General features: G+C 35.9%; 2 protein-coding genes and 1 pseudogene across 2 annotated transcripts in view; 2 read left to right on the top strand and 1 right to left on the bottom strand.

Annotated features, from left to right (window-relative positions):
- LOC107620187 lies at positions 729 to 2384 on the top strand (annotated as a pseudogene).
- Positions 1342 to 13125, top strand: part of LOC107622430 (lysine histidine transporter 2) — a 39897-nt gene continuing 28113 nt past the window's right edge. The window contains exon 1 of the mRNA XM_021113518.1: positions 1342 to 1433. The gene's annotated coding sequence lies outside the window, so the exon portion shown is untranslated. The remainder of the gene's footprint in view (positions 1434 to 13125) is intronic.
- On the bottom strand, positions 3946 to 8207 carry LOC107620186 (protein Iojap-related, mitochondrial-like). Its single transcript, XM_021114456.1, has 4 exons — positions 8092 to 8207; positions 6034 to 6349; positions 5646 to 5733; positions 3946 to 3989 (listed from the first exon to the last, which is right to left on the bottom strand). Exons 2-4 carry the CDS (start codon positions 6301 to 6303, stop codon positions 3946 to 3948), a joined length of 402 nt encoding a protein of 133 aa, XP_020970115.1. The 5' UTR covers positions 6304 to 6349; positions 8092 to 8207.

The following is a 13125-nucleotide window of genomic DNA, read 5'->3' as shown; positions in this document are numbered from 1 at the left end:
ATTTTGGACAAAATATTAATAATTTCTAAATATATTAAATATGAACAAAAAAACTAAAATATTTCTAGGCACATTATTAATATTTTATAGATTTTATTTTTACAAATCAAATATAAAAATGCTATATACTTTGTAATACTATTCCAAGAAATTATATTCTTAATAATGATATTCTTAGGCATAAAAATTAATCTTTTAATCAGGATTTGGATTTTCTAAAGTTTAAATTTCACTTTAGAGACTAAAGTATGATCTCTCACCATTTATTTTATAGATGGGACTAAAAATAAATATAAGAAAAAAATTATTCAAAAATAAAAGATTATACTTTATTTATAAAGGACAAATCTAAAATTTAGAGAATCTAAATTTCTTCAACCACACACACCTGTAAGGCTCAACTAAACCATGCGAGCCTATGCCGGCAAGGAAGACGCGTATCTGAAAGTTGGGAATAGGTAGGGGCATTAAGGTAATTGCATACTCACCGAATCCTCTATATAAATAAACCCCTCCCTCTTTCTCAAAAGCCATAACAACCCAATCGGCCTCTAAATACGTTTTAAGAACGAATAAGATAGAGTTAAGATGATTTTCTTTTTCTGAATGAGAAAGGAACATACATACATGTTTATAGTTTGTTTGGTCACATTTTTTTTCGTTGAAGTGGGAGAGGGAAAACTAAAGCAGAAGAAACTAAGGCTTGACTTCTAATTGCTAAAAAGAACTTTAGTTTTCCCTCTCCCGCTTCAACTGTAAAAATGAAAAGCACGAACGATGGTGTGTTCAATTTCTTCTCTGCATTGGGAGATGTGGCATTTGCATACGCAGGCCACAATGTGGTTCTTGAAATCCAAGCCACAATGCCTTCAACTGCGGATAAACCTTCTAAGATACCAATGTGGAGAGGGTGTGTTTTGGCATACATTGGAGTTGCATTATGCTACTTCCCTGTTGCCTTTATTGGGTACTACATGTTTGGAAATTCTGTGGATGATAACATCCTCATCACACTCCAACGCCCTGCTTGGCTTATTGGCATTGCTAACTTGTTTGTTGTCATCCATGTTGTTGGAGGCTACCAGGTCACTTTTCACTTTCACACTTACTCCTTTTATTACTTCATTTTTATAACTATTTTTTGTAAAACAGGTATTTGCAATGCCAGTGTTTGATATGATTGAAACCTTCTTGGTTACACGCTTGAATTTCTCACCTTCTACTACCCTGTGATTCACAACTTGCTTTCTATATGTTGGTATGTTCTTCATTTATCACTTGATTTGGAATGGCTTCTAGCAACAAAACTCCAACTTTTCTAATTCTATATATATTGTGCAGGAATTACAATGTTCATAGGAATTTGTGTCCCATTTTTTGGGTCTCTTCTTGGATTTCTTGGTGGATTCGCATTTGCTCCCACCTCTTACTATGTAAGTAGGATATGTTATTATTATTTGATATTTTAAATAGAAATATTAAATGCATATAAAAAAACCAGTCAACAAATTATTTTTTATTTATTAAATACATGTATTATTTAATTTATTTTTAATTTGTATTTATTTTTTTAATATATATTTTGTAGGCATAACTGGTTTTTTTTGTATATATGTAATATGATTGTATTCTAAAAGTATTTGTGAAATATAATTTTGGAGAGAGATAAAAAAAAAGAATTTTAGAAAAAATAACATTTTTTGCTTCATTTCTTAGAAATCTAATCTACAAAGACACTGATGGAGAATGTGAAAAAATATGAATAAATAATAATAGATATTTATATTTGATCCAACCTAGTACATACTATGCATATACATGTTTAGCTATTATTGGTCTTATATAATTTTATGGCTACTTGCAGCTTCCATGCATCATATGGCTTAAGCTCAAGAAACCTAAAAAATATGGCTTGTCCTGGACGATTAATTGGGTAAATTTATTTGTATTTGATTATTAATAAGTTCATCTTCAATTTGAAAAATTATTCGTAAAGACAGAAGCTAATTTTGTTCTTTTATCATTGAATTTCAGATATGCATTATTATTGGACTATTAATAATGACACTATCTCCTATTGGTGCAACGAGGAATATCATTATGTCAGCCAAGGATTACAAATTTTTCTCATGAGCTTTAAGGAATCATTATTCTGTTAATGGGTTCAAAGTTGGTTGATGGAAGAATGCAAAAAAGAAAAAGAATTAAGCACTTTTGAGGCACTGTGCAAAGATGAATTCTTGATATGATCAATAAATTTTTATGAAATATATATATATAAGACATTGCATTGTTTTGCCTAGCCTTGTAAAAATATGTCTTTATAAATTTAAGGTCTAGCTTTAATTTAGTAGGATTTTATTTTGCCTTATAATCAAGTGCATATAGGGCGCTTTTTAATTTACATATGGCGCTAGAGTACGTGTTGGACTCCATTATGGAGAAGGGGTGTGCTTAACATGTTTGTGGTGTTAGGAGGGAACAACTCGGACCCTGCGAGTTGACACCACCCCCACGGACAGTCCGATTTCATTCACCATGTGATTTCAGCTCTCAGTTCACCAAAACAATTTCGATCTGTACTCAAAACGGAGGGTCCGAGTTCTTTTCAAAATCAAAGCATGGAACTCGGACCATGCGACTTGTACTACATTGCATATTAAAAAACCACGTTAAGGTAACACGGAGGGTCCGATTTATAGCACCCCAAATTTTATTTCTCATTAGCATACAAATCGGACCGTGCGATTTGATAGGCAAAATTTATAAACAAAGAAAACGCACGGTCCGAGTTCTTCTCTGTGACACTGACAAAAAGCTGTCCCACATATACGTCTAGTCCCCCATGCTTCCATATCCAAGAAAAGCACACGTATAGGTTCCATTTCGATAAAATTGAGCCCATATAGGGGTGTGCATGGCCGACCCGGCTCGAAGATCCGACTCGGTCCCGAATACTTTAGGGGCTATTTTGGTGTGATTTTACCGGGTCTAGGGTCGGATCCAGGCCATGGTTCGGGTCACCCGAAGTCGGCCCGGTGACCCGTCATCATACACCATTAATATTCTGTGTTATTAGTGATGTATGATGGCTATTCTTATATGGAATTTAAGTATTGTAAACCTTAATATTTTGTGTTATTAGTTAGTATAAGACTATAAGTTAATGTTTTATATTTAAAATACATAAGATTTTAGACTATTGTATAATATTGTGTTATTTATATTGATTTAACTATTTGGTGTTATTAGACAATATTAGTATTGATTATGATTATGCTTTAATTTTAGAGAAGAGTTGGTTCTTGTTATATTTTCTAAGTGAATTTTACCATGTTAAATAATGGTTGGAGTCTTGGAAATTTGGATATTTTTACATGCTAGCTTATAAGAATGTATCAAGGTAATATAGTGTTAACGGCCCGGTTTTCACCCAGTTTTTACCCGGTATAATCGTGGCCCGAAAGTGTATAGGTTTCATCGGGTCTAGGGCCGAGTTCGGGTCTAATAAATAGGCCCGATATATATTTCGGGTCGGGTCTGGGTCACATCAAACCCGGTTTCACCCGGCCCATGCACACCCCTAAGTGCATATATATTACAAGAGAGGTTATTAGACGGATTCGGATTCTCTAAATTTTGAATTTCACTTTAGAAAGTAAAGTGTGATCTTTTACCATTTATTTCATAAGTGGGACCAAAAGTAAATATGAGAGAAAAACCATTCAAAAATAGAAGATCACACTTTACTTTCTAAAGTAAAAATTCAAAATGTAGATGATCCAAATTCTTATTAGACAGTCAAGTGCTTTAATGAATTTATTAATATTGGTGTACGCAAATATTTATTTCTTCTAAAATTTGGAAGAAAAAGAGAATGTGACAAATCAATTCTTGTTGAACATTTGTGAATTTAGTGTGTACTTTGTTTAAATAAAAAATCAACTACTCATGTCTGAATCTCTCGAGTGCATGAACTACCACTTTACCTAAATCCCAAAGGAAAAGAAAAAAAATGTTTAGAATAAGAAAACCCAACAAATAAATTGACATTTACTTTTATAACAAAAGTTAAAAAGGCAAAGATAAAAATTAAAAATAGAAAATACTATGCAAGATAAAAGCACATTTCTTTTTCTTAACCAATATGGGAATGTATTTTGAGTGTTGCATGTCATTCTGAATATCATTACCTGTGTGCAGACTTAGATTTCACCTCGGTTTGTTGTATTTCTAAATTTTACAAGAAAATTTGAAAAGAGACAAAGAATGATGGAAAAGAATATAATAATAATAAATAGAGTATATATCCATTTTGGTCCTCAAAGAATTTTAGACCGGACACTTTAGTTCCTAACTAAAATTAATTATTCGATTGGTCCTTAACAATTAATTCCGTCAGTCATTTAGGTCCTTTACTCCGTTAACTCTAACGGAGGACAAAATAGTCCCTGACAACTCTAACAGGGGACAAAATGGTCCCTGATCTTCTCTGTTCGAAAACAACACTGTTCTCTCCCAATTTCCATCATATCTCGCATAACACTAGCAGTCTAACACTGTAATTTCAAACTACACATTGCACACTCTATAAATTTAATGTTCACAAGAAAAAAATCCTCAACTTGTTCTCAACCAATTCATACTCAGGAAACTAATGCCTATGTCTCTCAACTAGTTATCGTCTTCGATGGATCCCATGAATCTAGACAGCAAGTCTGATTTGTTAAGACCCGTCATCGTCGTTGCCATCTCCCTCTTCCTCTGCCCTATCATCTCCATGACCACATTGTCCACCACTCCAATCGCTTCCTTCAGTTTCTTCTCTGAACTAATGTTCAGTAATCGCTTCAGTTTCCATATGAGCGGCAACGACGATATTGCTTGTTGTACTGATAGCTTGGATGCGAGGTCAAAGATGTCTGCTAACTTGGACTTTGAAAAAGAAGGAATCAAGCACTCGCTGTCTATTTCAAATGAGAATTTGCATATGATGTCGAAGGAGAATCTTCTCATGATGTCCTAATGTCCAACAATCTATATTGCTTGTTGGAGAGTGGAGAAAGGCGTGCCTTTGGAGTAGTTGTGGAACTTGGTCTTGATGATGTCATGGACGTGTCGGGGTTGGAGGTGATGTTATCGAAGACGTGGAAGTGGATGCTTTTGGTGGGTGAAGTGCAGAGGAGGTGGATGTACCAGTCACAAAGATTTAGGAAGTGTGTAGTCCATGACATGTTGAGGTAGGTGCGATACGTGTGACAATTATACCATAGCTTAATCTTGGAGCTAAAGAGGAGGAAGGAAAAGATGGAAAAGAAGACTGTGAAGGTGAAGAAGGAGAGTATGAAAATGTTAGGGTTATGCGAGATATGATAAAAATTGGAGAAGAACAGTGTCATTTTCGAATAAAGGGGTCAGGGATCATTTTATCCCTTGTTAGAGTTGTCAGGGACCATTTTGTCCCCTGTTAGAATTGTCAGGGACTATTTTGTCCTCCGTTAGAGTTAACGAAGTAAAAGACCTAAGTGACTGATGTAATTAATTGTTAGGGACCAATCAACTAATTAATTTTAGTTGGGGACTAAAGTGTCCAGTTTGAAATTCTTTGAGGACCAAAATGGGTATATACTCTAATAAATAAGTACCAGAGTCAATTACAATCCACTTTCCTCCTGCTTGACCTTCCACACTAGGTAGCATCATTCGGTCTGCACCTTTTTGCTTCTGCTTAGCCTGCTTATAACAAAAACGAACAAAATAAATAAATAAATAAATAAATTTTGAATTTCTTTAAAAAATAATACAAGGCAAAAAAATGCATCAGCAGTTTTATTCATAAATCATAACATAGCAAGAACTAAACCTAGAAACTACAAAATGATAGACATGTTTGGTTTCTTATTTGGCAGCATTAAACCCATAAAAATGGCCAATTCAAGTATCAAAATTTTCAGGTTTCAATACCAAAAACCTTTTACTTTTCAACCTATTGAAAAGTAAATAGGGATGTGAAAAAAGAACGAGCAGACCTACCTTGTAAATTAGAGCTTGAGCGATGTTCTTGACATACCACGTGGACCTGCCGGTTGCTAGAACCATGAAATCAGCCCAATCACAGTACTTGGGAGACGGTATAACCTTAACGTCGTCAGCTTTAACATCCGTTAGAACCTTCTCAATCTCGTGAAGATCAAGGGTGCATTTTCCAACGGCAGAAGAGGAAGACGAAAATGCTAGCTTCCATTGCCGTGAAGAAAGCCACCACGACGAAACTGATGCTCGAGCTTGTAGGGCTGCCCACATTGTACAGTGCACACTGATAGGCTGTTTGGAATGTCTATATGTGGGCCTGCGAGATCATTGAATTGAACTCCATGATTTAGAATGAACCTTTAATGATTCTTCTTTTTTTTTGCTTCAACAATTTTACCCCTTATTAATAACACACTATATTCTAAATTTCTAATTATAGGATTATATGCTCAATTATCCATCAAATTATATGTTATAACGGAAACCAAATCAAAGTGCTCTACAATATAAATCGCACTACAACATTATATTTCCCCAGAAAACACTAGAAAATAATTAAATTACGAAACTCCAATTTTATTTTCATGACAACAGATCTCTAAAAAATCACAGTTTCCTTTTAATTAGTTAAAAGTTTGCATGTCTTATAGAACTAGATATGCCTTTTAAGTGCCTCTACGGCTCTAACTTCAAACTTCCCTGAAAGCTAACATAGCTAACGCGACTGCTTTGACATATCAAAATCTATTATATATAAAATCTATTTCTCAATATTGACACTGCTCTACACATAGGATTTTTAATTATTCAAGTTTTAAAAAGTACAAATTGATTTGAATTGGAGAAATCAGAGGAAAAAAATAAAAAGGAAGTGCTGGAATGTAATTGAGCTTGTGTATTCCTAACAGAACAAGTAATTGTGGATGGAAAGGAAAGCTTCTTCACCAATCATCATATACAACAAGGCTTTTCACTCAAAACTCAATCACAATAGACATTAATAACTGAACCAAAAGGTTTAGTGTGACTACTTAAGAGAAAAAATTAAAAGTATGTAAGAAGAGAACCAAAAAAATTTCTCCAACCCAAACTCATAGTTACTACAAACATCATCCAAGTCTGTCACATCCTTAATCTAATTTCAGATACTATATAATGTCTCATATCAAATTTCAGAACCAGCTCACCAATCAAAAATCATTTACCAAAAATAAAATTTTTCTACTGGATATAATCAAAATGGCAAAATCCCCTGGTAGGTTCGTTTCATGTTCAACAGGGTATGACAACAAATAATATAAAACTGAAAGCTAAAAGGAGAACCAGGGATGAGAGGACCTACCCGAACTGAGGTAACAATGGAAGAAGGACACAGTAAAAGCAAGGGACAAGACTCAAGCTCCGAACGATGGAAGGAAGGAAGGAAGGCAAATAGAGGAGTGAGAAGAGGGGTGAATGGAGAATAGAAAAGAGAATGGGGGTTCGGAGTTTTGGGGATTACTAGGTTAAGCATAGTTGTCAGAACCCACCCATCGAATCGGTTAGGCTGCTGGTTACTGGGTCTCAGGTTCACTGGTTGAACAGGTTAAAAATATAAAATATTCAAAAAATTAAAATTAAATTTAAAATTTAAATACATGTCTTCAAATTAGTGTATTTGATTAAACCATCTTAAAAGCAAAAAAAAAATATCATCTAACTATAGTATCACATTAGTACATCACCTAATTAATTGACAGAGCCTATCATCTAATCATACTATCAGCAGATTCAAATCATCTAAACAGCAAGCATCAATCAGGAAAAGAAAACAGCAAGCATCAATCAGAGAAAAACCAGCAATCACAAAAAAAAAACAGCAACAGTTAGCATCAATCAACCTAAAAGCAAGCATCAAGAAACGCTAAACAACAACAATCACAAAAAAGAGCAACAATAAAAAAAACAGCAAAAAACCAACCATGGCAACTAATGAAAACAGGATCAGCAGCAACAATCACCCAAAATTTTAAACAATAATGATTGAATAACTAAAAATAAAAATAAAAAAAAACTCACCTTAGCCACACGCAGATGGAGAGAACCGAGCCAGAGAAGAAAAGAGGGAGGCAGAGGAGACAAGAGAATAGGGCAGAGGGTGAGTAGAGATGGAGGCAGCAGCGAGCAGTGAGGGCGAGCAAAGAGACAGCGCAGTGACGCAGAGGGGCCGGCGAGCGGCGGCGACGAGATGGAGGCCGGCGAGAGGCGCTGACAGAGAAGGTTGAGGAAAGCTCGCCTCTGTGCTGTGAGTGTGAGAGAGTATGTTGGGGGACTTCTTTGAAGATTAGGCTTCGGGTCTTTTTTTTTTCTTAACACGAATGACTTCCTTTAGCGAGTTAATACTCAAATTGGCCCCTGAAATTTGATCCCGACTCAATTTAGCCCTCAAGATTTCAATTGACTCTAATTGTATCCTGAAATTTTGACCCGCGCCTCAAATTGGTCCTTCCGGCGTTTTTCATCACTGAAAAGCTGACCTGTCAATTTTAGTTGGCACCTGGCACCCTTGCAATTAGATGACGTGGCAAAATATTTGAAGGCATTAATTTAACCCCTAAAAATTTCAAATAAAACCTAGAAGTTCCAATTTTTCCAAATCACAAGAGTGTCTCCAAAAGTTGAGAAGAATGTTGGGAAGCAGCAGCCAAGGCTCAGGTAGCTCTAGTAAGCTCGTTCGCATGGTGGCTGGGTGAAGAACACACACCGTGACAGAGGTGGAAAGGTTCCGCATTGGTGCGGTTGTGGGTTGCGTCCTATTCTTCAGTGGTCTAGGACGGATTCCAATCCAGAAAGACCATTGTATGGATGCTCTAACTATAATGTGAGTTGGTTGAATTGTTGCAAGTTGATTGTGTGTCTTATTTTTCAAATGCTTGTTGGTTTTGTAGTTGTTCTTCCTCTCAATTTTTTTTGGATTTTTGGTGTTATAGACTACCGGTATGAGATGGTGCGACTTTTTTAAATGGCAGATGTTGAAGAAGAAGAAGCCATAGTTGACAGAAATGAAAGTTCAGTTAGTGAAGACCATTGGAAAATATCTTTGGGATGGAAAATTAGTGCAGTTAAAGCTGAAACTAGAATATTAAAAATGTGAAATATTATGTTGTCTGTGTTTGTTATTATTTTTAGAATTGTGATTGTAGCTTATGGATTCGGTGGGATGAAATATATGTAATTGTGATATCAGTTATGTGAATGAAGCATTGTTATGTATTTAATGACAAAATAGAAATGAAATTTTATGTTCTCTTGATAATGATATATCCTATAAAAATTCTTTAAAACTGAGATTATACAAAAGAGGAGGTATAACTTATGACCAAATAAGTATCAGAAGAGCATAGTTTGATCAAATTGGTCAAGTTGTTATGAGTCTGTATATGAAGACAAGATCAGGAGCTGGCTCTGATAATTATATATGTAGTATGCACTTCCATTAGTGAATAAATTTAAGTGTATAGTTTATTTGTGAAAACATTGAATACAAAATAATAACTTCGGCTCTCAATGATTATCTTCTTTGTTCCTATGCAAACAAAAATAGATGAGATGTTATGACAAAAGAAAATCTAATAGAACCTTTTGTGGTTCTTGCACTTGACAGAGGACCCACAAATAAGTAATTCATTAAGTAATTCATAGTCATTAATCATTGTTAATATCACAGCATTAGCAATAGCAGTATCTGTATCATACTTCAAATACCCTAGATAACATAGTTTCAAATATCCTAAACCAAAACAGATTACTCTACATAATATAGTAACAAAATATCAAAAGAGCATAGTTTGATCAAATTCTCTCTACAAAATATGTTCTACACAACTTCCAGTCAACATTGCAAATCGTTTTCTATTTTGTTGTTGGTGGTTTGAAGCCCGGGGTGGGGACGAATGTCATAAACTTTGCCAAGCGTGTAGTTATCCCAGAACTTGCTCCTTGCATTAGGTCCACATTAAAAGTTTTTTTCCTCTTAGATTGCAACTTGTCAGGCCTTGTGACCTGTTGTGGAGGTGGATGTGGGTCTGATGGAGGGACCTAGTGAAATTGTTAACAGAATTAGTGACCAATACAACCCAATAAAAACCAATCAATATATTATCAAATAGTATCAATCAATTGGATCTACCCAACATTTACTCATGTATTATAAACCAATACAAACCAGTTAACAGTTAATCAAATATTAGAAACAAATCACTACCTATTCCTGATTTTCTGGCTGTGAGTAAGTGGGTTGGGTGAGTACAATCTCTGAAGCATTTGCATCATCATCAGCTTGTCCTGGTGCTAATGGAGCATTTTCATTAATCTCAGCAGCTTGAGTGTTAGTAGTACCAGCATTTGCTGAATCTGTAGTCTCTCCAGCCTTAGAACCTTTTTCTTTTGCAACAACAGCCGCTGCTGCATTAACAAGGGCACTAGCAAGGTCATCAGCTTTCCTATGAGCGCAACTTCTCTTTGTATGCCCTCTCGTACCACAGTAAATACATGTGAATTCTTTGTATTTCCTCTTCAACTTGGTTTCAGTTTTTGACTTCTTAACATTAGATGGCTCTTCATCAGCATCCTTCCGTCATTTTTGGGTTATCGACCCTGGCTTTCGCTTCATTTTAGGTGCATGAGGCCTATTTTGTTCACTTCTCTCCCAAAGATCTTGTGCTGGTATTGGATTGAGAGAGTGCTTGTAGGTATCTCTATAGGCTTCCATGGTCAGCCAATGATTACAAAAATCCTCAGGATTTCGATTTATCTTGGAGATGGTTGCACATACATGGACACACGACATGCCTACGAAGACATATGTTATGAAACATTATCTAACAATCTATTTAAATAAAGACCAATCACCAGAGACAAATAAAATAGTTAAACAAATAACAACACTTAAATGAATACAAACCAGTCACTATCTAATCTAAACTATGTTTAATCAAATGATACAAACAAATAGAAATAAGCAATTATTGGCTACCTCAGTACCTGTTATTTGCCAAAACCTACAGGTGCATATGCTCTTTCCCAAGTCAACAGCCATATTGGTAGGCCAACCGTGGATTTCAAATCTTTGATACTCTTCATCTCCACTCCAAATCGGTGTCTATTTTTGAGATTCTTTCTGGATTTTCTGCAATCTACTATGTTGGATTGGTGGGAGCTTACCAACATGGTGGGATAACTTAACCTTGTTTTTTGCAATGGACCGCATCGCAAACATCCAAACCTCCTCTAACAAGGTGATTATTGGTTTAGCTCTGTATTCCTTGATCCTCGAGTTAAAAACCTCGCACGCATTGTTACAAATATTATCAATTTTTTGATCGTGTCAGAAATATGCCCTAGTTCATGCTTCTCTAGGCCACTTATCCAAATATACCCAAGCTCCCTCGTTGAGTCTCTTTAACCTATCCATCTTCTGATCAAAACCATGGCGAGTTGTTTCCCTAGCACACTCCCATAATAGTCCTCTGTACTCCTGCTCTTTCTTTTGTTTGTTAAAATTCTTCCATAGATGCCAGACACAGAATCAATGGTGTACATTGGGCATGAGCTCCTTTACTGTTGAAGCCAAACCCTAAACCAGTAACACATGAAATTTCAATTATCGTGCCTCAAACAGTCCCCTAAAAAAATATTAAGTGACCTCAAACAGACCACCCAAATATATTAAGTGACCTCAAACAGACCCTCGCAACGAATACATTTACTAATCACAGTCCTCACAGCAAATATGAATTGATTATATAAATACATTTACTAATCACAGTCCTCAGAGCAAGTATGAATTGATTATACAAATAAATCTTTTTAATCACAGTCGTCACAGCATATATGAATTGATTATACAAATACATTTACTCATTTAACTTTTGCATGTCTAACATAAAAGCCCATTTGTTAGCCATGTAGTCACCCAAGTCATCAAGAAGCAGGTCCAAAAACCACCTTCAATTCTCTTTATTCTCAACATCAACAATTGCCCACGCAATTGAATATATATGGTTGTTGGCGTCCTGAGCCACTGCTGAGAGTATTTGTCCACCAAATTGAGTCTTCAAGAAGGCTCCGTCGAGTCCGATCAGTGGGCGGCAGCCAGCCTTAAAACCCTTCTTACATCCATCCAGGCATACATACATTTTTTCAAATATAGGATCATTCCCTTGAAGATATGTACCAATCTTTACTGTTGAACCAGGATTACTCTTAAGTAGAGTTTCTGCATAATCTCTAACCAAACCATACTGGGCAGCTGCATCACCGTAAACAATATTTCTTGCGTCCATTAAAGCTCTGGTTAGTGATGATTTGTTTAGATCCAGGTCACACCTTCTCCTGAAATATGCTTTAGCTTCACTGTGCTTTAAGCTCAGATACCTCCTCAATTTCTTTACCAACTTGCCAGCAAGCCATCTCCTGTTGGCTGCCCTGTTTTTGCTCATCCTAGGACATATGTGTTCATTCTTAAATGTTTTTAGTTGCCAGCATGTCTCCTCAGAATCTCTGGATGCATAAGCAACCCATGGACATCTAACCATATCCTCATCTTCTCCAGTTGTCCACTTGTAAATAGCTCTGACTCTGTAGCTCTCATTCCTTCTAAATTTAATCTCCCTACCCTCTTGAATGGTGAATTCTCTCACAGCATCTATAAATTCATTCTTGTTACTGAACTTCATTCCAACTTGTAGCTTTAGTTCACCGAATCGGCCACCCTCGGAGAAGATTGGGTGCACATCATCATCACTCCACTCTTCATCTGAGTTTGGGGGAGTTTTCAATTCTTCAGACTTTCAAGAGTCGTTTCCATCAGAATCATCATGAATTGGATCATATGCATCATAAGATTCTTGGTTGTTTTCTCTGTTGCCCAGCACTTGCGCCCAATCTACTTCTTCATCAGAATTCTCCACAACCAGACCGTCATCTTCTTCTACTATTTTCTCCTTGTCCTTCTTCCAGGCAGCACCTGGAGCATGCTTCAACTTAAATTTCCTCAACCTAGCTTCCGAAAGACCACCTTCAATATCTGATTCAGTAGAACTGTCTTGTGGT

Source organism: Arachis ipaensis, chromosome B10 (genome assembly GCF_000816755.2).
Source record: "Arachis ipaensis cultivar K30076 chromosome B10, Araip1.1, whole genome shotgun sequence".
Classification (NCBI taxonomy): Eukaryota; Viridiplantae; Streptophyta; class Magnoliopsida; order Fabales; family Fabaceae; genus Arachis; species Arachis ipaensis.
Note: the sequence above shows the minus strand (reverse complement) of the source record. Positions and strands in the feature narration are given on the sequence as shown.